This window comes from Heloderma suspectum, chromosome 1 (genome assembly GCF_057233095.1).
Source record: "Heloderma suspectum isolate Gila_16-S chromosome 1, 16-S_ref, whole genome shotgun sequence".
In the NCBI taxonomy this organism is placed as follows: Eukaryota; Metazoa; Chordata; class Lepidosauria; order Squamata; family Helodermatidae; genus Heloderma; species Heloderma suspectum.
The window spans coordinates 36,166,888-36,192,230 of record NC_139458.1 but is presented as its reverse complement, the minus strand read 5'-3'; the positions used below and the strand labels follow the sequence as shown (position 1 = coordinate 36,192,230).

General features: G+C 44.1%; 1 protein-coding gene across 3 annotated transcripts; it reads left to right on the top strand.

Annotated features, from left to right (window-relative positions):
- The first annotated feature begins 439 nt into the window (after positions 1-439).
- On the top strand, positions 440-24,977 carry PSMC1 (proteasome 26S subunit, ATPase 1). Of its 3 annotated transcripts, none has more exons than XM_084840872.1 (11): positions 440-493; positions 6,665-6,718; positions 8,963-9,059; positions 9,977-10,101; positions 14,318-14,503; positions 16,055-16,183; positions 17,183-17,279; positions 19,148-19,337; positions 21,588-21,739; positions 22,590-22,744; positions 24,636-24,977. In XM_084840872.1, the coding sequence occupies exons 1-11, from the start codon at positions 491-493 to the stop codon at positions 24,768-24,770; spliced, it is 1,323 nt and encodes a 440-aa protein (XP_084696998.1). In that variant the 5' UTR covers positions 440-490; the 3' UTR covers positions 24,771-24,977. The 3 variants fall into 3 exon arrangements, with proteins under 3 accessions (XP_084696998.1, XP_084697015.1, XP_084697006.1); XM_084840889.1 differs by having other exon boundaries at positions 440-681; XM_084840880.1 differs by having other exon boundaries at positions 440-1,034.
- Positions 24,978-25,343: the final 366 nt, after the last annotated feature.

The following is a 25,343-nucleotide window of genomic DNA, read 5'->3' as shown; positions in this document are numbered from 1 at the left end:
TCTGACTGAAACCCAGAACGGATTAACAGACCACCCCCACCCCCAGGAATCGGAGCCACCAGCCTCCGCTGGATAACATCCTCCAACCCCTATTACTTCAGCCTTCCTCAGCCACATGCCCGCTATATATTTTGGACTACAACTCCCATCAGCACCAGCCAGCATGGGCAATGCATTGTGGGAGTTGTAGTCCGAATAAACTCTGGAGGGCGCCTCGTTGGGCAGTCTGGAACAACACCCCGCCCGGAGGCGATAAAACAGCCATGACTCTGCGCCCCTTCTCCGGCCTCCATAGGCGGCGCCGCCGCCGGCCCTTCCCTGTCAATCTCGGCCAGGCGCCAACCCTCCCTGGGCCCCGCCCTGCGCCGCGCCGCGCCTTCTCCTTGTCAGCAGCTGCTTGATCCTCGTCGCGCCCCGTAGCGGGCGCGCTTCCGCTTCCGCCGCTTTGCGCGGCAGCTAGATTTCCGGTGTTCGGCGGTGAGTGGGCAGAATGGTGAGTGAGCGAGCGAGCGAGCGGCGGGGCCTCTCGGGGCGGCTCGCGTGCAGCGCGGGCAGCGGCGGCGCGGGCAGGAGGGCGGCGAGCTCCTTCGGGGCCGGGGCCGCCGCTCTCTCTTCTCCGCCGGCGTCGGCGCGCTTCGCGGTGCCCTGCGGCGTCCTCGTCGTTCCCCTGCGGAAGGCGAGGTGAACAGCGGGGAAGGGGCGCCGCGCAGGGCAGCTCCGTGTCGTGGCGGGTGGCCTTGCTGGGCAGGGAGCTTTGACTTTCCGCAGCGTGGGGAGACGAGGAGCAAGACGAGCTCGTTCTGGGAGGCCGCTGTAAGGGCGGCGGTGCGCGATCGGTTTGCTCCGCTGAAGTCCGGTGTTTTAGGGCCTGAAGTTAGATAAGGGCATCAGAAGAGCCGTGCTGGATCGGGCCAAGGGTCCAGCTAGTCCAGCGTTCCGTTCACGGATCGGCCAACCAGCTGCCAGCGGGAAACCCACCAGCAGGAGATGCGTGCAACAGCACCCTCCCACCCAAGTTCCCCAGCATACTGGAGGTAGCGTACAGCCATCTGGACTACTAGCCATTGATAGCCTGATTCTCTATGAACCTTTCCAGTCCCCCTTTGAAGCCATCCAAATTGGTGGCCATCACTACATTTCGTGGAAGTGAATTCCCTAGTTTGACTATGCGTTGTATAAAGAACTCGTTCCTTTTTATCTGTCCCAAATCTCCCATCCATCATCCTATCTCATTCTATTGGATTCTACTATTATGACAGAGGAAAAAAAGTTGTTGTTCAGTCGTTAAGTCGTGTCCGACTCTTCGTGACCCCATGGACCATAGCACACCAGGCCTTCCTGTCTTCCGCACTCTCACCCAGTGTGCTCAAGTTCATATTCATTGCATCGGTGATGCTATCTAGCCATCTCATCCTCTGCCGTCCCCTTCGCCTTTTGCCTTCAATCTTTCCCAGCATCAGGGTCTTTTCCAGAGAGTTTTCTCTTCGCATTAGGTTGCCAAAATACTTGAGCTTCAGCTTCATTGTTCTTCCAATGAGCAGTCAGGGTTGATTTCCTTTAGGATGGACTGATTTGACCTCCTTGCAGTCCAGGGGACTCGAAAGAGTCTTCTCCAGCACCACAGTTCGAAGGCATCAATTATTTGGCGCTCGGCCTTCCTTATAGTCCAGCTCTCACAGCCATACGTAGCTACTGGGAAAACCACAGCTTTGATTAGATGGACCTTTGTCGGCAAGGTGATGTCTCTGCTTCTTACTATGCTGTCTAGGTTTGCCATAGCTTTCCTCCCAAGGAGCAAGTGTCTTTTAATTACATGGCTACAGTCACCGTCTGCGGTGATCTTGGAGCCCAAGAAAATAAAATCTGTCACTGCTTCCATTTCTTCCCCTTCCATATGCCAGGAAGTGATGGGGCCAGATGCCATGATCTTAGTTTTTTTAATGTTGAGTTTCAAACCAGCTTTTGCACTCTCCACTTTCACCCTCAACAAGAGGCTCTTTAGATCCTCTTCGCTTTCTGCCATTAGGGTGGTATCGTCTGCATATCTGATGTTGTTAATAATTCTCCCGGCAATCTTAATTCCAACCTGTCATTCTTCCAATCCGGCATTTCTCATGATGTACTCTGCATATAAATTAAATAAGCAGGGTGACAATATACAGCCTTGTCATACTCCTTTCCCAGTTTTGAACCAATCGGTTGTTCCATGTCCGGTTCTTACTGTTGCTTGTTGTCCCTCGTACAGGTTTCTCATGAGACAGGTAAGGTGGTCTGGTACTCCCATCACTTTCAGAATTTGCCACAGTTTGTTGTGATCCACACAATCAAAGGCTTTAGCGTAGTCAATGAAGCAGAAATAGACGTTTTTCTGGAATTCTCTTGCTTTCTCCATGATCCAGCGAATGTTGGCGATTTGATCTCTAGTTCCTCTGCCTCTTCGAAACCCAGCTTGTACTTCCGGTAGTTCTCGGTTCACATGCTGCTGAAGCCTAGCTTGTAGGATTTTGAGCATCACCTTGCTGGCATGTGAAATGAGCGCAGTTGTGCAGTAGTTTGAACACTCTTGGCATTGCCCTTCTTTGGGATTGGAATGTAAACTGACCTTTTCCAGTCTTGTGGCCACTGCTGAATGTTCCAAATTTGTTGGCATATTGAGTGCAGCACTTTAACAGCATCATCTTTTAGGATTTTAAATAGCTCAGCTGGAATACTGTCATCTCCGCTAGCTTTGTTGTTAGTAATGCTTCCTAAGGCCCACTTGACTTCACTCTCTAGGATGTCTGGCTCAAGTTCAGTGAGCACACTATCACGGCTATCAGGGACATTCAGATCTTTCCTGTATAGTTCTTCTGTGTATTCTTGCCACCTCTTCTTAATCTCATCTGCTTCTGTTAGGTCCCTGCTTTCTTTGTCCTTTATCATGCCCGTCTTTGCACAAAACGTTCCCTTGATATCTCCGATTTTCTTGACGAGATCTCTAGTCTTTCCCATTCTGTTGTTTTCCTCGATTTCTTTGCATTGTTCATTTCAGAAGGCCATCTTGTCTCTCCTTGCTCTTCTCTGGAACTCTGCATTCAGTTGGATAGATCTTCCCCTTTCTCCCTTGCTTTTCGCTTCCCTTCTTTCCTCAGCTACTTGTCAAGCCTCATCAGACAGCCACTTTGCTTTCTTGCATTTCCTTTTCTTTGGGATGGATTTCGTTACTGCCTCCTGAACAGTGTTACGGACCTCTGTCCGTAGTTCCTCAGGCACTCTGTCTATCAGGTCTAATCCCTGAAATCTTTTCCTCACCTCCACTGTATATTCATAAGGGATATGATTGAGGTCATACCTGAATGGTTTAGTGTTTTTCCCGACGTTCTTCAATTTAAGCCGAAATTTTGCAAGAAGCAGCTCATGATCTGAGCCACAGTCCGCTCCAGGTCTTGTTTTTACTGACTGTATGGAACTTCTCCATCTTTGGCTGCAAAGTACATAATCAATCTGATTTCGATATTGACCATGTGGTGATGTCCATGTGTAGAGTCGCCTCTTGTGCTGTTGGAAAAGAGTGTTTGCTATGATCAGCGTGTTCTCTTGGCAAAACTCTATGAGCCTTTGTCCTGCTTCATTTTGTACACCAAGGCCATGCCTGCCTGTTATCCCGGTGATTTCTTGACTTCCTACTTTAGCATTCCAATCCTCTATGATGAAGAGGACATCTTTTTTTGGTGTTAGTTCTAGAAGGTGTTGTAGGTCTTCATAGAACCGATCAACCTCAGCTTCTTCGGCATCAGTGGTTGGGGCATAGACTTGAATTACTGTGATGTTGAATGGTTTGCTTTGGATTCGTACTGAGATCATTCTATCTTTTTGAGATTGTACCCCAGTACTGCTTTTGCCCCCTTTTGTTGACTATGAGTGCTACTCCATTTCTTCTAAGGGATTCTTGCCCACAGTAGTAGATACAATGGTCACCTGAATTAAATTCGCCCATGCTTGTCCATTTTAGTTCGCTGATTCCCAAGATGTCGATGTTCAGTCTTGCCATCTCATGTTTGACCACCTCCAGCTTACCTTGATTCATTGATCTGACATTCCAGGTTCCTAAACAATATTGTTCTTTACAGCATCGGATTTTCTTTTCACCACCAGACACATCCACAGCTGAGTGTCCTTTCGGCTTTGGCCCAGCCGCTTCACTCTTTCTGGAGCTACTTGGAAATTCCCTCTGCTCTTCCCCAGTAGTATGTTGTACACCTTCCGACCTGAGGGGCTGATCTTCTGGCATCTGATCTTTTAGCCTTGTGGTATGTTCCATGAGGTTTTCTTGGCCAGAATACTGGAGTGGGTTGCCATTTCCTTCTCCAGTGGACCACATTTTGTCAGAACTCTCCACCATGACCTGTCCGTCTTGGGTGGCCCTGCACGGCATAGCTTATGGCTTCACTGAGTTACGCAAGCCCCTTCACCACAACAAGGCAGTGATCTATGAAGGGGAGAAAAATGTCTACCCATCCACTTTTGCCACACCATACATGGAGCTGGTTTCATGTCCATCTGCAAATTCATCCTCTGATGTGAAAACATTATATACTCCCCTGCAATGTATCTGAATAAATCTCTGAAACAGCCATCTCCAATCTGTTGCCTTCCAGGTGTGTTAGACTACAACTCCCAGCATGCTGTACTTGTAGTCCAACACATCTAGAGGGCACCAAGTTGGGGAAGTCTGCTCTACAGCAAACTTTCTCAGTGTGTGTGTGTTGCGGGGGGGCATGCATCATGTATGCAGACATATATTTGTGCATTTCTATATATGGGGGGTTCTATTAAATGTGTGTATTTATTTATGGGGATATTTTATATTTCCCTTATCTATTTGTATGCTCCTTTTCCACAAAATTGTGCCCAAAGTGCACAACGTATCATATAAACAGCAGTAAATATAACAGTATTCAAAAATACAATAGAAACAATGACAAATAGCCCTAATGTTGATGGATAAATGCATAATAGAAATATCCTGCCTTTTAGTAATACAAACAGAGCCACCTCAGGTGGCTAAAAACATACAAAAATAACAGTACATGTTGCTTATTGCTCCTTGGGACAGCTCCTTGCTTTACATTGCAGATATATGATTGCTATGTGTGCGCTACAGTTTACCACAACAGTTGTGTAAAGTGTAGATGCCATATGTGTATCTTTAAAAACACATGTATTCCTGGCTGAGTGCTCTGGGCCAATCAAAGGACACATATATGTATGTATACATAAGTGTTTAAATCTGAGACAGTATCATCCATCATTTATGTATGTGTCTTCTGCAGGAAACATTCTGCAGGCAGTAAACATGTCTGCTATGTAAAATGTTTAGCTGCCCTCAGTGGTGAAGAAATCTACCCTACGCATTCTCAGAGCACTTTTATTTAACTCCATATATCTTAGACTTGATTCCTCAAAGTAAAAATAGATGCTGCACGGCTTAGCCCTGGGGAGCCTTGACTCAAAAATAAAAGCCTACTGAATCAGAGGCTAAAACCATTATCTACATGACATTTTCCCAAAAATTTTGTGAACCACCCAGATTGCTTCAGCTATTGGGTGGTATAGAAAATAAATAAATAAATACCCTATCACCTTCCAACTTACAAAGGGCTATGTGGCTACTTCTTATTATCAGAAGAAGGTCGTTTTGTGTAGGGCAGTCAACTTTTTTTTTATTGGAACTAGCCCTGGGAACACTTGTGCTGAAGGTATAGTGTATAAACTTGATAAATAAATTTCAGTTTCTGGCCTGAGCATACAGAGTGTGTTGGTCAGGAGGAAGTTTCTGACTGTTCAGGTAAGTGCCCGCCACCTTAGAGATTCCTGTGTCAAATATATACAGCGCTATATTTACCATGTAAATTTATCATGCTTTAGAAAGTTCAGAATGTTTTCCTTATGTCAGTAATGCATATAACAACCCTGTAAAGTAGGTCAGTATTGTTCTGCCCATGTTACAGTTGGATGGCTAAGGCTGAAAGAGACAGTTGTTTATCTAGAGCCACTTACTACGTTTATGGTAGAGAAGAGCTTTGATTTAGGGACATTCTGGTTCATTGCTTAGTTTCTTAGGGTGCAATTCTTCTGCACCCTTCTTTGGGAGTAAACCCCATTGAATGCCGTGGGATTTATTTCTAAGTAAATGTGCCTAGGATTGTATTGTATGCCTCTATAGTAGTATGGTGATTGAATGTTTATTCAGAAGGTTGCTTTTATACTATTGTGTTCAAAATATTTTGAAGCAATTCTGTTAAAACAAAAAGTGGCTGTGGACTCTTACTCTTGCAGCCTAGTTTTAAAACATATCCTTTTGTCAATATATCTATGATATATCGGCAAATTTTGTTTAGGATGCTGTAAGTACAGATCAGTGTTACACAGTCCTACGGTTGCAGTCCTAAACACATATGCAGTGTGATCCTAACTTTGTTTTCTCAGAAGTAATTTCTGCTGAACTCTTTTAAGACTTGCTCCCCAGAAGGTGTAGTTAGGATTGTAACCTTGTTTGGTAGTACATGCCATTGAGACGAATAGGGCTTAGTTCATGGTAGAAATCTTTGAATATCAAGATGTTTATATTTCCAGCATGCAAGGTCATATTGAGTTTTACTTGATTTTCTGTTTTTTCCATAAGGGTCAAAGCCAGAGTGGTGGACATGGTCCTGGAGGTGGCAAGAAGGATGACAAAGTAAGTAAATGAAAGCAAATACATATGTTTGTCTGGTGTACCATGACAGATTTGTCCCTGTCTAGGGATATTATGATATGGGATTTCTGTATTTAGCTGGATCATGGATAAGCAGGTAATGTATCCCATGCCATACTCCAGAAGCAAAGTGTCACCAAGAAAAGTATAAGTTTACAAAATTCCTGGTATTAACACAAAGAGTTTTTAAATAGAGCACTCTGAGATCAGCCATGTCTTTTCAGCTTTTACTTTAAAGTCTTAACCAGGTTCTACATGATTCACATCTGATATAAGAACATTGAACATAGACAAAAAATACATAATTGTTACAAAGCACATTTTAAAAGCATTTTAAGATTAGTTCAAGCAGCACTGCCTTTTTTACCACGATTAAAGCATCTTACCCAGTGACATTTCTGAATGAGCAAAACGGAGCAGAGAAATCAATGAGACAGGTGTGTTTTGGTCTCTCATGAGGACAGATGGTATGTCCTGGTGAGAACCAATGTTTTGTTCTGAAGTCCCTGTATTTTACCTCTCATATTTAGGTAATTTATTATAGTGCTGCTTACATGACTCAGCTCATTACAGTTAGTTATTTTTTCCAAAATTCCCAGCTATGATTTGGGAGTAATACATTTATTTCATTTCTTCTTATCTTTGCTGAAACATACTTCCCTTCAAAACATCTGCTTCTCTTCCACAGGTTTATTGTTTCATTATTTTAAATTTGGAGTGCTTCTTAGTTCTATTTACTTTTCACAATATTTTATGTCCATTTATTTGTACCATAACTACATGTAAGCAGACATGTGGACTTTAGTCCAGTAAGCCGTTATCCTTTTCCCATCTTTCTTATCTGATGCACATTTTTCCTGACACTGGGTGGGAAACCTTGCTTGTTCTGAGTTTAGCTGGGAAAATATTCTACCTTCCTTTTCTCATGTCAGCAAGCTTAGAGGTTGGTGAGAAGGTCAGTGAAAAGTCATAGCATGTTAGCCTGAATGTTTCTGTTAGAAACAACTTAATTAATTGATTTATTTATTTGATTTATTAACCGCCCATCTGGCTGGCTACCTGGCCACTCTAGACGATGTACAATACTTCCCATTTAAACTTAATTCAGGAATTTATCTTCATATTCAGTTTCCTTCTTTATGAAAATTGTAACACCAGGGAGTTACTGATTATGAGAAATATGTGGAAGACCAATGATTCTGTTTTGGATAAATAATTGCAAGGTAACCTGTTATGCAGGTTGGTTCAAGAGTCTTGCAAGATGCAAAGGCCTCTGGGGCAAATATTTGTCACAGTACTTTCTTGAGAAATGTAGCAAATGTGCCTTATTTTGCCAGAGCCCAGTTTTCTGACTCACACTTTTATTTGCTGCATTTAGCTAATAGGCCAGTTTGGACCATGGTTTATCTTGATGGGAACAAGCTGCAGCAAGCTTTGGCCCCTCCCCCTCCCGCAGCATAGCCGCGAGGAGGAGGAGCTTGGAGCATTTGCTTCCATTTTTGATTAACCGCAGCTTCCCATTTAGTCTGGACATTACAGACTGTGGTTAAACTCTCAACTAGCCACAGTTAAGATTAACCACAGTTTAAGGATTGGGTGATGTGTTAAACTGCAGTTAATCAAAAACAGAAGCAAAAGCTTCCCTCGTCCTCCTCACAGCCTGCACCAGAGCAAGAGAGAGAAGCAAGCAAGCTTGATGCTGCAGCTGTCGTTTATTGTGATGTCTAAACATGCTGATAAAACATCAGTTGCAGAACAGGCAAGAATATTGGTACTTGGCCCTGCTCTTGATTTATTTTTTCTGATTACGGAGATGGGGCCAGATTATCCAAACAGACTAACAAGACCCTGGCCTAGGTCCTGTGGTTTTCATAATACGGTGCTCATGCAACGTAGTAATTTTTTCCCTAAAAATTTACCATTCAAAGGGGCCGAGAGCCTGTGGTTTTCATAATACAGCGCTGGTTTTGACAATGATACTGGCACCGAAGGCATTTTTTTAAAAATTAAATACGAGTTACGTATGTGCTTTGATTTGTAGAGCTAAACAAAGTTTATTAAGTGGCCCACCAAGACCCCCAGGAATTTTTAGGTGGACTGTGGGGGGTGGGGTGGGAAGTTTGAGAACCACTGGGTTAAGGAAGCGTATGTTGTGTTATACGAGTTCCCATGGGGTCAACTCTGTCACCATTCTGACTCTTTCTGCTTGGTTTTTAAAATAAAAAGGACAAGAAGAAGAAATATGAGCCCCCGGTTCCAACCCGAGTGGGGAAAAAGAAGAAGAAAACAAAGGGACCAGATGCTGCCAGCAAACTTCCACTGGGTAAGTGCCGTTGGCTTGTGCACATCTCAGTGAGGGGCCATAGCTAAGCAGAAGAGCACGTGTGTTCCGTATAGAAGGTCCCCAGTTTAGACCTGTGCATCTCTGCTTGAAAAGCTCAGGTTAGCAGGGCTGGGAGAGGCATCTCTGTTCAAAAACTTTGGGGAGCTCTTGTCAGAGTAATCAGTATTGAGCTAGACGGACCAGTGGTTTGACTTGGTACTAGGCCGTGGCTTCCATTTTTAACATCTGCTTATGACTGTGTCATAGAATCATAGAACAGTAGGGTTGGAAGGGGCCTACAAGGCCATCGAGTCCAACCCCCTGCTCAATGCAGGAATCCAAGCCAGAGCATCCCTGACAGATGGCTGTCCAGCCTTGTCTTGAATGCCTCCAGTGTGGGAGAGCCCACCACCTCCCTAGGTAAAATGTCATGGAATCATGGGATCCAGAACTCTGAACCTGTAGATGTCCAGTAATTTGCTGGACAAGGGGGAGAGCCTTCTTGGTGGTGACCCTCTGATTGTGGAATGCTCTCCCCAGTGAGATCTGCCTGGCATTAACATTGTTATTTTGGGGGTGTCAGGTTAAGACTATCCTCTACTCCCAGGCATTTGAGGGCATATGATGGAGATTTTTAACGTTACTTATTGAATCGGGTCCTGGTAGATTATTATTAGTTGTTTTTAGCTATTTTCAAGTTGTTTTAATTTTTTTATGCTAAAGATTTTGTATTCTCTAAAAACTATTGCATATTTTAGCCACGTTAAAACTGTCCTCTAAATAATGCATCAAGTTATTCATCTCTTAAAAATCAAATTGTTTGCCAGTCTCCTCTCCCTACAGCTTCATGCACAGAAACAGAATATTTTGTTCTAGATTTTAACTTTGTTTGGCTCTGCCTTTTTCTTTCATTGTAGTAACCCCTCACACCCAGTGCAGACTCAAACTGTTGAAGTTGGAAAGAATTAAAGATTACCTTTTGATGGAGGAAGAATTCATCAGAAACCAGGAACAGATGAAACCTTTGGAAGAAAAGCAAGAGGTATATATCTTCTGTAACAATGTACTATAAAGTTTTATTTTTAGTATCAAAAAAGTCAAGTATAATTGTTGTTGTTCAGTCGTTCAGTCGTGTCCGACTCTTCGTGACCCCATGGACCATAGCACGCCAGGCCTTCCTGTCCTGCGCTCTCTCCCAGAGCGTGCTCAAGTTCATATTCATCAAGTATAATTAAATAACCATGTTGTTGTTGTCGTTCAGTCGTGTCCGACTCTTCGTGACCCCATGGACCATAGCACGCCAGGCCTTCCTGTCCTGCGCTCTCTCCCGGAGCGTGCTCAAGTTCATATTCATTGCATCCGTGATGCTATCTAGCCATCTCATCCTCTGCCGTCCCCTTCTCCTTTTGCCTTCAGTCTTTCCCAGCATCAGGGTCTTTTCCAGGGAGTTTTCTCTTCGCATTAGGTGGCCAAAATATTGGAGCTTCAGCTTCATTATCTGTCCTTCCAATGAGCACTCAGGGTTGATTTCCTTTAGGATGGACTGATTTGACCTCCTTGCAGTCCAGGGCACTCGTAAGAGTCTTCTCCAGCACCACAGTTCGAAAGCATCAATTCTTCGGCGCTCAGCCTTCCTTATAGTCCAGCTCTCACAGCCATACATTACTACTGGGAAAACCATAGCTTTGATTAGACGGACCTTTGTCGGCAAGGTGATGTCTCTGCTTCTTACTATGCTGTCTAGGTTGGCCATAGCTTTCCTCCCAAGGAGCAAGCGTCTTTTAATTTCATGGCTACAGTCACCGTCTGCGGTGATCTTGGAGCCCAAGAAAGTAAAATCTGTCACTGCTTCCATTTCTTCCCCTTCTATATGCCAGGAAGTGATGGGGCCAGATGCCATGATCTTCGTTTTTTTAATGTTGAGTTTCAAACCAGCTTTTGCACTCTCCTCTTTCACCCTCAACAAGAGGCTCTTGAGATCCTCTTCGCTTTCTGCCATTAGGGTGGTATCGTCTGCATATCGGAGGTTGTTGATAATTCTCCCAGCAAACTTAATTCCGACCTCTGATTCATCCAACCCGGCATTTCTCATGATGTACTCTGCATATAAGTTAAATAAGCAGGGTGACAATATGCAGCCTTGTCGTACTCCTTTCCCAATTTTGAACCAATCGGTTGTTCCATGTCTGGTTCTTACTGTTGCTTCTTGACCCTCGTACAGGTTTCTCAGGAGACAGGTAAGGTGGTCTGGTACTCCCATCACTTTAAGAATTTGCCACAGTTTGTTGTGATCCACATAATCAAAGGCTTTAGCGTAGTCAATGAAGCAGAAATAGACATTTTTCTGGAATTCTCTTGCTTTCTCCATGATGCAGCGAATGTTGGCGATTTGATCTCTAGTTCCTCTGCCTCTTCGAAACCCAGCTTGTACTTCCGGTAGTTCTCGGTTCGCATACTGCTGAAGCCTAGCTTGTAGGATTTTGAGCATAACCTTGCTGGCATGTGAAATGAGCACAATTGTACGGTAGTTTGGCATTGCCCTTCTTTGGAATTGGAATGTAAACTGACCTTTTCCAGTCTTGTGGCCACTGTTGAGTGTTCCAGATTTGTTGGCATATTGAATGCAGCACTTTAACAGCATCATCTTTTAGGATTTTAAATAGCTCGGCTGGAATACTGTCATCTCCGCTAGCTTTGTTGTTACTAATGCTTCCTAAGGCCCACTTGACTTCACTCTCTAGGATGTCCGGCTCAAGTTCAGTGACCGCGCTATCATGGCTATCAGGGACATTCAGATCTTTCCTGTATAGTTCTTCTGTGTATTCTTGCCACCTCTTCTTAATCTCATCTGCTTCTGTTAGGTCCCTGCCTTCTTTGTCCTTTATCATGCCCGTCTTTGCACAAAACGTTCCCTTGAGATCTCCAATTTTCTTGAAGAGATCTCTAGTCTTTCCCATTCTGTTGTTTTCCTCGATTTCTTTGCATTGTTCATTTAAGAAGGCCTTCTTGTCTCTCCTTGCTATTCTCTGGAACTCTGCATTCAGTTGGGTATATCTTCCCCTTTCTCCCTTGCTTTTCGCTTCCCTTCTTTCCTCAGCTACTTGTAAAGCCTCATCAGACAGCCACTTGGCTTTCTTGCATTTCCTTTTCTTTGGGATGGATTTCGTTGCTGCCTCCTGAACAGTGTTACGGACCTCCGTCCATAGTTCCTCACGCACTCTGTCTATCAGGTCTAATCCCTGAAATCTATTCCTCACCTCCACTGTATATTCATCAGGGATATGATTTAGGTCATACCTGAACGGTTTAGTGGTTTTCCCGACGTTCTTCAATTTAAGCCGAAATTTTGCAAGAAGCAGCTCATGATCTGAGCCACAGTCAGCTCCAGGTCTTGTTTTTAGGGACTGTATGGAGCTTCTCCATCTTTGGCTGCAAAGGACATAATCAATCTGATTTCGATATTGACCATCTGGTGATGTCCATGTGTAGAGTCGCCTCTTGTGCTGTTGGAAAAGAGTGTTTGCTATGATCAGCATGTTCTCTTGGCAAAACTCTATTAGCTTTTGTCCTGCTTCATTTTGTACACCAAGGCCATGCCTGCCTGTTATCCCGGTGATTTCTTGACTTCCTACTTTAGCATTCCAATCCCCTATGATGAAGAGGACATCTTTTTTTGGTGTTAGTTCTAGAAGGTGTTGTAGGTCTTCATAGAACCCATCAACCTCAGCTTCTTCGGCCTCAGTGGTTGGGGCATAGACTTGAATTACTGTGATGTTGAATGGTTTGCCTTGGATTCGTACTGAGATCATTCTATCATTTTTAAGATTGTACCCCAGTACTGCTTTTCCCACCCTTTTGTTGACTATGAGTGCTACTCCATTTCTTCTAAGGGATTCTTGCCCACAATAGTAGATATGATAGTCACCTGAATTAAATTCGCCCATGCCTGTCCATTTGAGTTCGCTGATTCCCAAGATGTCGATGTTCAATCTTGCCATCTCATGTTTGACCACCTCCAGCTTACCTTGATTCATTGATCTGACATTCCAGGTTCCTAAACAATATTGTTCTTTACAGCATCGGATTTTCTTTTCACCACCAGACACATCCACAGCTGAGTGTCCTTTCGGGTTTGGCTTAGCCGCTTCACTCTTTCTGGCGCTACTTGGAAATACCCTCTGCTCTTCCCCAGTAGTATATTGGACACCTTCCGACCTGAGGGGCTCATCTTCCGGCGTCATCTCTTTTAGCCTTGTGATACGTTCCATGGGGTTTTCTTGGCAAGAATACTGGAGTGGGTTGCCATTTCCTTCTCCAGTGGACCACATTTTGTCAGAACTCTCTGCCATGACCTGTCCGTCTTGGGTGGCCCTGCACGGCATAGCTTATGGCTTCATTGAGTTACGCAAGCCCCTTCGCCACAACAAGGCAGTGATCCATGAAGGGGTAAATAACCATAATTAATTACAAATTGGAGCAAAATGAAATATAAACACAAAAAAGTCTCTGTACACCTTTATAAACACTGGTGCAGGCCAATGTACAATGATATGCCAGTAACAAACAGCCGTAAACAAATCATGAAGGGATTAAGGGGCACCTACATTTTGAATTTCAATAAGTGCAGTTAAGTTAAACTTTTCGTTAGATTTTTCTCCACGAACTGTGTTCGCAGGGAGCCAACAGGTTGAGAAGAAAATGATTCCCCCTGCCTGCCCTTCTTCCAGTTACATTATGTTTTGGTTTTGGTTAATTTGTTTTATCCTTCACTGTAACGTAAGTCACTTGTTTGTATACTTTCCACCTTCTCAGTCTAATGCTCCAACCAACATCTTGGGGCACAAGTCATGGTGTTAGGGAAAATTGTGAGTCTGGGCGGGAAGCCCGTGGCATGACCACAATAAAATAAAACATCAGCCAGCCTCCACCTGGTAACAGAGATTTCCCCTCTACTGAAGTAGTTTATCATTGCATACTGAAGTAGTTTATCATTGCATACTAAAGTCTGGAAAGCTCTCAGCCAAGATTAACTGAAGGTTTCTGCTGGTCTGTAAACCTTTCTCCTTCAACAGAATGCCATTAGTTTGAAGTCCTTGCCCTATTAACATGCATATGCTTAGCCACTGGCTTTGTTTTGTAGGGTTGGGGCTGCCAACGAATTGGGGCCCCTATCGGTTTTAGCTCTGCTGAAGACATAGAAAGTTGTTGGGTTGATGGGCAACTCATGACACATAATTATAGCTTATTTTTGTCTGCAGGAAGAGAGATCAAAGGTGGATGATCTGAGAGGGACCCCAATGTCTGTAGGGACACTGGAGGAGATAATTGATGATAACCATGCCATCGTATCTACATCAGTGGGGTCAGAGCACTATGTCAGCATTCTCTCCTTCGTAGACAAGGATTTGCTGGAGCCAGGGTGTTCAGTTCTACTAAATCATAAGGTAATTCATGTCAACTTTAAAGACTGCCTCCAGTCCAAAGCACTGAAAGTGGGTAGCTTATCAATACTTATTTATTTAAAGCATTTTACCTCACTCTTTAGCTGAAACGGCTCCCAGAGCACCTTACATAAGACCAATAACACAGTCCATGCCTGCAGGCTTACAATCTAAGAGACACGACACCAAAGGAAAAGGGGATGAGGAGGGAAGAGGAAAATAAGCAGACTTGGCAAACTCTTAAGGTTATACAGTTCTTATCATGACCAGTTTGAATGGAAACAGTTAAGGGAGAGGAGAGATTCTCCTTCTTCTGCCACCTAGGTTTGCATCATGCAAGTTTCAACTACCTGTTATAGTCTCGTCATGACAAATTTTAAGAAGGATGCAAACATAGTGGTGAGAATTCAGGGGAGAGCAACAGAGATAATAAAGACCCCAATGCAAAGAAAGCTGGTCATATAAGCAATGGGGCAAATCAGTTGCAGTTCCCTGAAGTCCTGTTGATTTTAATAGGACAAAGATGTGACTTTCACTGGATTGGGGCAAAAAGGCACAACGAGGAAAAGCCAAAAAACCCCCAACACCTTGGCATCTTTCATTTAGGAGAAAGATCAGCATTTTCATGAGGGGGCAATCACATGTCTGCAGCTCTGCCTACTGCTGCTGGACATGTGAATCAAGGAAAAGTGGCAGTAGAGAGCAATTTCTTGGCTTGTTTGCAGTCAGCAGTGCAACATGGCCTGTAATGATGCAGCTGGAGCCATCTTCACTTTGAACATGTGCTTTCGATTGTACAGGGATCATAATGTGTGCCTTAGCCGGTGCACAGGTCAGGCTGTGGCAGTCTGTCCACAGTGTCTGCAGTTCAGAAGATTTTTTTTTCCAGGCTGCTGCATTCGTGGGAATCGCTGCTGGGATGCTGCTGCTCTCTGTTTGAATAGGCTGGGTCACACAATCATCCTGCATGCTGCTGCATCCCTGGGCATGGTCAGGACCCAGCATGTGTAGGCCAAGGGAATCACAAATACTGGCTTAGCTTGGTAGCAGGCCACATGCTGACCCATCTTCTCTGTGAATCAGCGAACTTTGGGTGTAGGGGGCACAGAGTGTCCTCTCATATCACACTCTGCATTGGACTAGGCAGAAGCAGCCCAGATCTCCTGTGCCTCTTCTTCCTGCTCCAAAGCTCAGCATGACTTGAGAGAAAGGTTGCCCATCCCTCCCTCAAGTCACCTGTGTATGCAAGTGGGGTGCGGTCTCATGCCAACTTTTGGCTGTTCAGGAGACACTCCCCTGCCTATTAGTTCTCTGCAATTTGCAGAGAACTCTGGGGAAGGGATTGGTGTAGTCCTGAGCATCCTTGTCAGAGGAACCAGGTGCTTGCCACTGGGAAGCAGATTGTGGGGGCTCATTGTTAACTGTGAGTCACCATAGACCAATGGTGATGTCCTCAAGGCCTTGCTCGTAATGGGGCAAACACTCAAATAAATGTGTTTTCCTCTGAGTGACGTGCTACTTTGCTTATTGGTGCAGTTGCCTGTTTTGATTTAGGTCCACGCTGTCATAGGAGTCCTGATGGATGACACAGATCCTCTAGTTACCGTGATGAAGGTGGAGAAAGCCCCGCAAGAGACATATGCAGATATTGGGGGCTTAGATAATCAGATTCAAGAAATCAAGGTATTCATACTTCTGGCAGCGTCTTCTGTTATCAGACAGCACTAGAACATCTCTTAATTATTTTTAAAAGATGTAATACATAAATCCTACTTCAGTATCCTACTTTTATAGATCCTGTTGCTCAGTGATTTTCACATAAAGCTTCCATGGTATTTTGTGTAACTCAGTACAAATAGATGACCACTTACCATAAACCTTTATCTATTAGCATTTGTATCACAGCCCTTTCCAAGGGGATTGTGCATTTTAACCGCACAACAGTAAATTCACCAAGGCCATCCAAGCTGAGCGAAGCTTGGAACTTCTGTTTCTTGAGACTCTGTTTCCAAGCTTGACACTCCAGCCAGTGCTCTAGGAGAAACATTTGAGGTTTTCATGCTTGTTGCTTTAAAATATTCAGTGTTAACGTCCTTGGGGAAGGGAGAATAGATGTGATGAGCCATAATTTTCAAAGGAACTTGTTAATCTGATGCCAAATTAGACTGTACAAATAGCCTTTTCCCCCCAGGAACAACATCCATGTTGTGAAAATTAAGGCATGTTTACATTAACAATTTTTGCCTTCTTTGTGCTAAGAGGAAATAGTTGTGTCTACTTCCAAGTTGATGCAAACCTACCTCTTGCATAGCTTCCAGACAGAGCAGTTACCCCAGAGTAGCACTAATTTTGGTCTGTTGCCTGTTAAAAGGCAGTGGATTGGATCCAGTCATAGTCATGCTTAGAGTAGATCAATTGAAATCAGTGGGAGTTAGTCATGACTAACTAAACTTGCCCCATTGATTTCAAGTGGGTCTGCTCCAAGCCAGTTTGAACCCAACCTGATGTGTGTTCAAGCCTGTGGGTTGCATACAAATTGGATTCATTTTTGAAAATTCTGATCTTGGTCACATTGCCTGATCTGTGATTTCTAACCTGGGAAGAGCCACAATGCCCTGTTTCTTCAGTCTGATAAGAGGATTGTTCAGTGCTTTAAAGCTACATGCTATTTCTTCCCTACAGGAATCTGTGGAGCTACCTTTGACCCATCCTGAGTATTATGAAGAGATGGGAATCAAGCCACCGAAAGGAGTAATTCTTTATGGGCCACCTGGCACAGGTACTACTCTTTGCTTTCTTTCTGTCTTTCACTTCTAATTTGTTATATGTACACATAATACACACATTAATTAAAAAACCAATTCTTGGAGTTCTCCATGCCACTCAGGGCCACATCCCAGGTTTGGTACATGGCTCATGAGGTCTCCTAGAGGTTCTGCGTGAAAGTGGGAGGCAGGGTGTTGCTGCTATCCCCAGCATTGTTGTAGATGGTCTGGAATTACGTGGGTTGTACACAGAAGTTTACATGCTTGAGAAAGGACTGAAATGCATGTATTTCCTTTCCATCCGGTTTGCCTTCATACTGTGCATGTCAAGGAACACAGTAGCAAAGCAATCAGACAGTTGCTCTTTTAATGCAGCAGTGGACAACTGCGGGGGCAGCTGGGTGCCTGGGAGCCATTTTCATGCTCTGGGCCGTACGTGCAGGTGTTAAAAAATTAAGGAAATTTAAAAAACCCAATTATACATATATATGAATCTTCCATGGGGGGGCAGGGTGGGGGGTGGGGCTGCAGGCTGCCTACCCCTGTTTCAAAGGATGGAGTGCAGTGAGCCTTTGAGGCCATTCACCTCTGTAGCTTAAGCAAGATGGCATTTATTTAGCAAAACAAACCATCTTAATAGCTACGATCAGTGTCTGGAGTAAAAGCTAATTAACCATGAGAGAATCCCTTGGGATTTATCTTCTAGATCAGTAATGGGGCATGCCTAGTCTTTCAGATGTTGCTGGACTGCAGCTCCCTTCATTCCTCACCATTGGCTCTGCTGGCTAGGGCTGATGAGAGTTGCAGTCCAACAGCATCTGGAAGACCACTCATTCCCCATCCCTGTTCTAGATCTTCAGTTCATCTCTCTGGCCCATAGAAGCTGATTGTCATTGTCACCTGCATACCTGCTGGTCTCCCCTGAGCAACGTGCATTTATTAGACCCATTCTGCAGATCGCTAAGGGCCTGGTCAACCTCCTGAACCTTGAGTGAGATGGGGAATTAGGCTTGCATGTGCCTGCACCCTCTCTTTCCCTTCCTACTCCTCAGAGAGCTTTATTTAGGGACAGACAGTGGATTTAGCAAGATCCATGGGGCTGGATGCATGTACTATTCTACCAGATCAGATTTTACCTTCTGCCTGGGAAATGATGGTGAAGATGCACACAGGGAGAGTAGAGAGGGTATGGCCATGCATGAACAAAATACTATCCCTCCACATACTAGGTTCAGGAAGTAATGTTTGACCAGCTTGAAGTATATAAATACTTCCAAGGGAGTAGCTAAATTGTTCATTGGCATAACCTCAAAATTAATCTATCGTAGGCAGTATGGCAGGGGTTCCCAACACAGCACCCATGGGTGCCATGGGGCCCACAGGAACCTCCAGTGGTGCCCACAAAGCTCTCCCTCCCTGCCCCTTCAGAAAAATTGGAAAACGTTAGGGCAGCTTCTTGGAAAATGTTAGGGTAGTCTTCTTTCTCTCTGTTCCTAGCCTGCAGCCTTGCTCTTTCTCTCCCTTCTATCTCTGCCTTGCTCTTTCTCTTCCCCCTGCCCCTTTGCCTTGCTCTTTCCTTCTCCCTCCCAGCTTCCAGCTATTTCTGTTCCCCCCCCCCTTAGTTCACTTTGGACCAGCCAGGTCCTCATGGCAGCCATTTTGTGATTAGCCACATCCACTGTGGAAGCCATTTTTTGGTGGCACCCACAGCAATTTCTCAGTTTCCCAAATGTGCCCATGGGTCTGAAAAGGCTGGGGACCTTTGCAGTATGGGAACCTTGTCAGTAGTTTTGAATTGCACCTGTGAATGCATACGTGTGTAATACAGATGAGCCACAGTTGGTACAAGTTCTAACTTCCCTGTGTTTTCAAAATCAAACAGGTAAAACGCTATTAGCCAAAGCAGTGGCAAATCAGACCTCTGCCACCTTCCTGAGAGTGGTTGGTTCTGAGCTTATACAGAAGTACTTGGGAGATGGTCCAAAGCTTGTTCGTGAACTGTTTCGAGTAGCTGAGGAGCATGCCCCTTCCATTGTCTTCATTGATGAAATTGATGCAATAGGTACCAAAAGGTAAGGTTTTGTAGTCAATTCCACATGAAACATAACAAAAAAGTGTATAGCCCTCATTGCTGTAGGGTAAGTTTGACAGTGGGATGATGACAAATTCTAATGTGGTATAGGTGTCACTGCAGACTGTGCTTTAGCTGAGAAGTTTGTATAATTTGTTAGTAGGGTGGCTAGTTGGAAAAGACGACAGGGCTCTTGTAGTTTTAATTGTTGTGTAGAGGGAATTTCAGATGGTGTAGCTACCAGTTGTTTTCCGGGCCAAATTCAAGGTGTTGGGTTTGACCTTTAAAACCCTATATGGTTCTGGCCCAGCCTATCTCAAGGAATGCCTCCAGCAACACCAGACAGGCCTGTCAACAAGATCAGCCTCGGATGGCCTTCTCTGTCCCACTAGCCAGGACAGCTATGCTGGTGAGGACGAGGGAGAGGGCCTTCTCTGTGGTGGCCCCTACTCTGTGGAACTCCCTCCCTAGGGAACTCTGCTGTGCCCCCTCTTTAATGAGCTTCTGCCACGTACTGAAAACTTGATTATTCAGGCAGGCATTTGGGGTGGGTTAGGGTATTTTTAAATAATGTTTAATTTGTAATTTTACTGTTTTAAATTGTACTGTTGTACATCGCCAAGAGTGGCTGGGTGACTGGCCAGATGGGTGATTAAGAAGTTTAATAAACAAACAAACAAATAAATAATAAACAAATGTTAACAGTGCAGGAACTGTCCTCTTTTTCACCTGGCCCCCATATCGGTAAGACCTGTAGCAGTTATCACTGGAGCCTAAAAGAGTTGCTTTTTAAAATGAAGACAGCATGGTGTGGAGAAAATGGGTTTTAGTATCATATGAGAGGGAGAAAAAATTAACACTCATAATACCAAAACCTGGGGTCATCCAATGAAGCTGAATGGTGGGAGGTTCAGGACGACAGAACAAAGTACTTCTTGAAAACAGTGCATTGTTAAACGATGGAATTCACTACCACAAGGTGTAGTGATGGCCACCAATTTAGATGACTTTAAAAGGGTATTGGACAAATTCATGCGGGTAGGATTATCAGTGGCTACCAGTCATGATGGCTGTATATTGCCTCTAGTACCAGAGGTGGTATGCCTGTGTACTAGCTGTTGGGCAACATAGAAACATAGAACAGTAGGGTTGGAGGGGGCCTATAAGACCATCGAGTCCAACCCCCTGTTCAGTGCAGGAATCCAAGTCAGAGCATCCCCAACATATGGCTGTCCAGCCTCGTCTTGAATGCCTCCAGTGTGGGAGAGCCCACTACCTCCCTAGCTCATAAGTTCCGTTGTCGTATTGCTCTGACAGGAAGCTTTTCCTGATGAGCAGGTGAGTGCTGTTGCGCTCATGTCCAGCTTGTGAGCTTCCCTCAGGCATCTGGTTGGCTACTTTGGAAACAGAATGCTGGACTAGGTAGGCCTTCCATCTGATTCATGTTCTCATGTTCTTAGAATGGCAGTTAATAGCGAACAGTTGCATTACTCTGAAATATAGCTACCTTAAACAGAACAGGTGATGTGAATGCTGTTGACATTTATAAACACCTCTTTATGCCTGAGGGGGGTTTGTACTATTTATTTATTAAATGCTTTATAAAATAAATGTCTCTTTGCACTTTACAATTTAAATCATAATAATACAAAAACATTGCAAACAAAAATCAACAATATATAACTAATAAATGTGCCAACACAGCATAGAATACAATATTGGGTATAAGAGATAAAACTGTGTTGCCTGTACTAAAAGACTAAAACGCAAAAAGCCTGAGAGAACAGGGAAGTCTTAGCATGGCACTAAAAAGGTAACAGTGTTAGCACCAGGCAAGCTTTCCTTGGGAGAACATTCACTCCAGACCTGGGGGAATTGTTTTGAGTACAAAAAGTATTTCAAGGGGATGGGGGAGAGAAGGGGCAGAAAAGGTTTACAGCAGCAAGGGTCAGGTGGGTCAGTTTGAGTCCACCTCATCCACTGGGTTCAGGAATTCAAAGATACTGATCTCCTTACTATGTACTCAAGGCCATAAAAACTGCTGTGCTTTAACCAGAGAGGTTCCACTAAACCTTGAGAACACTATATATTAGGAAAAAAAATTATCTGTGTAGTCACAGCTTGTGCTGTATCTCCTTTGCCTGTAGTTTCTTGATGACTTTATGGTATGTAAAGGGAAATGTCGTCTTCCCTGAATACTGCTGGGTACAATTTACTTTGGTTTTGTCCCCTTTTTCTCTTGCTTCAAAAGATATGACTCAAATTCAGGTGGCGAAAGGGAAATCCAACGAACAATGTTGGAGTTGCTGAACCAATTAGATGGGTTTGACTCGCGTGGAGACGTAAAAGTGATCATGGCCACAAACAGAATAGAAACGTTGGATCCAGCTTTAATCAGGCCAGGTAAAAGATTGTGTTGCCTGTTCTTTTTATTAGTTTCATACATCACATTTGGGTACCTAAAAGCAGTAATTTCTAAATCAGCTAATCGCTTCCTTTCTGTAGCTTAGTCTTCATTCTATGTCATCACTGTATGTGACACTTCACAGAGAAACATACGCAAAAGGAAAAAAAGGCAGGTCAGTTTACTGCAGGGGCGAGCAACTTGTGGCCCTCCAGATATTTTGGCCAACAGTTCCCCTCACCCCTCACTATTGGCTATGCTGGCTAGGGTTGATGGGAGTTATCGGCCAAAACATCTCGCAGGCCACAAGTTTTCCATCCCTGCCTAGCTTACAGGGTAGACTTTAAAGTGAAGGAGATAACAGGGGGAGAAGTGGAAAGGGAGAGGCAAGGAAGAGTGTGAGCAAATGCTGTTCCATGGACTAGATCCCAGGCACTGGTCTGAAGACAGAGAGTGCAACAACCTTGCTGAAGCTCAGCAGAACTAGGTCTGGTCAGGGCCTGGATGGGAGATAGCCCAGGATTTCTTAGGTGTGCCACCTTTGAGGTCCATGCAAGAAAGGCAGGATATAGATATAATAAATAGAAATGAGTGGTTTATGGAACTTGAAATAACAAGTGATACTTGGTTTCCATTAATCAGGGGATATATATTAATTGTGATGAGTGGGAAATATGTACCTTCCAGCACATCTGTGGGGAAGCATGCCAGCATTTCCTGGATAAAACCGTTCCATTGGGAAAAAAATAAAAAATGGCTTAGTCCCAGTGTGAACCCCCCTCCCAAGGGAAGCCTTCCTTTTCTCCTTCAGGCAAAAATCTGAGCAGGCTGAAATTTTCTAATCCCCAGGACGTATTGATAGGAAGATTGAATTCCCTCTGCCAGACGAGAAAACCAAGAAGCGTATCTTTCAAATTCATACAAGCAGAATGACCTTGGCAGATGATGTTACTCTAGATGAGCTGATTATGGCTAAAGATGATCTGTCTGGTGCAGATATTAAGGTAAGATGCTTGATATCCATTCATTTCCAGTAGGCAGCCATGTTCATCTCTTCCGGCAAAAACAATAAAGAGTCTTGGTGGCACCTTAAAAGCTAACAAATTTATTGTGGCATAAGCTCTCATGAACTGCAGTCCACTTCATCAGATGCATGAATCTAATGAAGTGGACTATAGTCCACGAAAACTTATGCCGTAATACATTTGTTAGTCTTTAAAGTACCGCAAGATTCTCTCTGCTGTTTTCAATACTGATGAAATTTCCCCCCTCAGGGCCAGTCAGTTGAGCTTCTGTTCCTCATATCCCTCCTCTCTTAGCGCCCTCCCACAAATGCCTGTACTTTACCTAGAGATCCCCAACCCTTTTGGGTCGATGCGCACATTTGGAATCTTGAGGGTGCACATGCTCTCAGAAAATGGCTGCCGTGGTGGGCATGGCCAGTCACTCAATTCACAAAAAACAGATGGGTGAAAATAAAAGAAAAGTAACTTGCTCAAGAATGTAAGTACAAGGCAGAGATGGGGTCTGAGCTCAAAATACAAAACCACTTTTCAGAACCCAAATAAAGATGGTTCTAGAGGTCAGCACTTTGCTTTGCAGATAGGCAGTGTCCCAGTTTTAAAAAATCTTAAGAAATAAAATAAAAATCAGAAGGGACAGGCAGCCTGGGGGGCACCAGGAAAGGTGTTTTCTAACATGGTGCCCATGGGCACCTATGTATCTGTAACCTGGTTTTAGACAAACTGTTCCTGGACACTCTTGATTTTAGAAAGGCTTAATCATGTTGAGTTTTTTTTTTTTTAAGCACTGGTATCCTTCTCTTTGCCTGGTAACAAATATCACAGTGTCATGGGAATCTTTCCTGATTGAAGCAGATGATGGTCAGCACGCTTCCCCTCACCTCTATTAAGTTAAAAAGTCATTGATATTTGGGAAGTGGCCTGTAGTATTAGCTAAAACTCATTGGAAAAGAGAATGAAATGCTGGAAGACTTTGCCCGAGAGCAGGAAAACCGGAAACCAAGGAGGAGGCTAAAACTTCACAAGCGTAATTGTTTTATGTGAAAGCTGGTAGAGAATCAGTGGGGCTTGCTGGATGGCTTTGGGGGAAAGGGGTGGCAGCAGTGGCAGCATCTAGGGACTTCTCAGAAGTTTGCTCATATGCCTTGGTAAGATGTCTCATTGGGCTTTACTGGAACAGTGTTGCATTTTTCCATAGGGGTTGAAGGGAGGGATGGAGGGAAAGGGATACCAAATGTTTGTAGTAACTACTGTGCATTACAATCGAATTGTCATTTTTTTAGTTAATTGGTAACCCAACCTTAGGTTTTAACAGAGTTATAGCCTGATCCTGTGCAGGTTCACTCAGAAGTAAGTCCCATGCAGCAAATTAGAGGTACAGAACCTCTTTAACTCGAAAGGCTAAATTCTATTTCATAGATGTTCTTGGGGGCTGCATTCCAGCGTGGGGCAGAGCAAAAGGCAAAAGGGGTGAGGCCAAAAAACCAAAACTGCCAGCCTACTTTAGCTTAAAGCACTTAGTGCCAATAACTAAGTCTTAAGAGAAGCATTTTAAGCTTTTAGAATGGAGAAAAAACTGCACAAATGCCAGCAAGCTATCAAACAATCTGTAGTTTCGGCAAATAGGGTGGGGACAGGGGGAAGGGGGCATGGCCTTTTGGGGACACCCCGTGGGCCAGATTTGTCCAGATTTGTCCTCCTGGCCTGAGGCTCTGCACCCTTGCAGAACAGTGAGACTTACTCCTAAGTAAGTGTAAGTAGCTGGACAATGTTGTAAGGAATTACCAACAGCGTACTGGAAAATTACTTTTTCACAGTATGTGATATAAGTGAGATGCACAAGTTTCTAACCAGAGACTTCCCTCTCTGGCAGGCAATTTGCACAGAAGCTGGCTTGATGGCTTTGCGGGAACGGAGAATGAAAGTAACAAACGAAGACTTCAAAAAATCCAAAGAAAATGTTCTTTATAAGAAACAAGAAGGCACCCCAGAGGGCCTCTATCTTTAACTGCCTTTTTGTCCTGGGGTGGGGGGTGGGGGTGGGTATTGTTGGAACCTTCCTTTCAGATACAGAAAAAGCATGTGACATTAAAACATTCGTGGGCAAAAAGAAAAGCTGTTCCTGCTTGAAGCACGATAAGTGAATTCCTCTGTCTTGTAGTTTCATTCAGTGTGAAACACTTTTGTCATTAAAAATGGTTTTCAAGAGAATTGGAATGATTGGGTTTGAATATAAGCAGGTTTGGTTTCTACTGTGTACACCAATTTGCCCCGTTGCCCCTTGGTCCACAAACAAATTGATATGTCCACTTGGTTCCACAACTCTTCTCTGGTTGATTATGACACTTAAGAAGGTGGTCAAAAATAAGATCTTGGGTGATGAAAATGCTGTGGAAAGACCCTGGTCTGTGGAAGTTCCATCCAGATAAGCCGGTAAAAAATGTGTTGTATCAGTTGTCCAGTAGCAGTGACATACATCACAAGCAGTGACTTGGATGGCTGAACAGAACCGTTTCCTTTCATCTCCTCCATGCCCACCTAGTTCCAGGGATGTGCCAACTTGACAAAGTGGTAATATTCA

Coding starts and splice junctions, on each gene's coding strand:
- PSMC1 (XM_084840872.1), top strand. Junction 16,184..17,182: donor ATCAGATTCAAGAAATCAAG/GTATTCATACTT, acceptor TCTTCCCTACAG/GAATCTGTGGAGCTACCTTT. Junction 17,280..19,147: donor TTATGGGCCACCTGGCACAG/GTACTACTCTTT, acceptor AAAATCAAACAG/GTAAAACGCTATTAGCCAAA.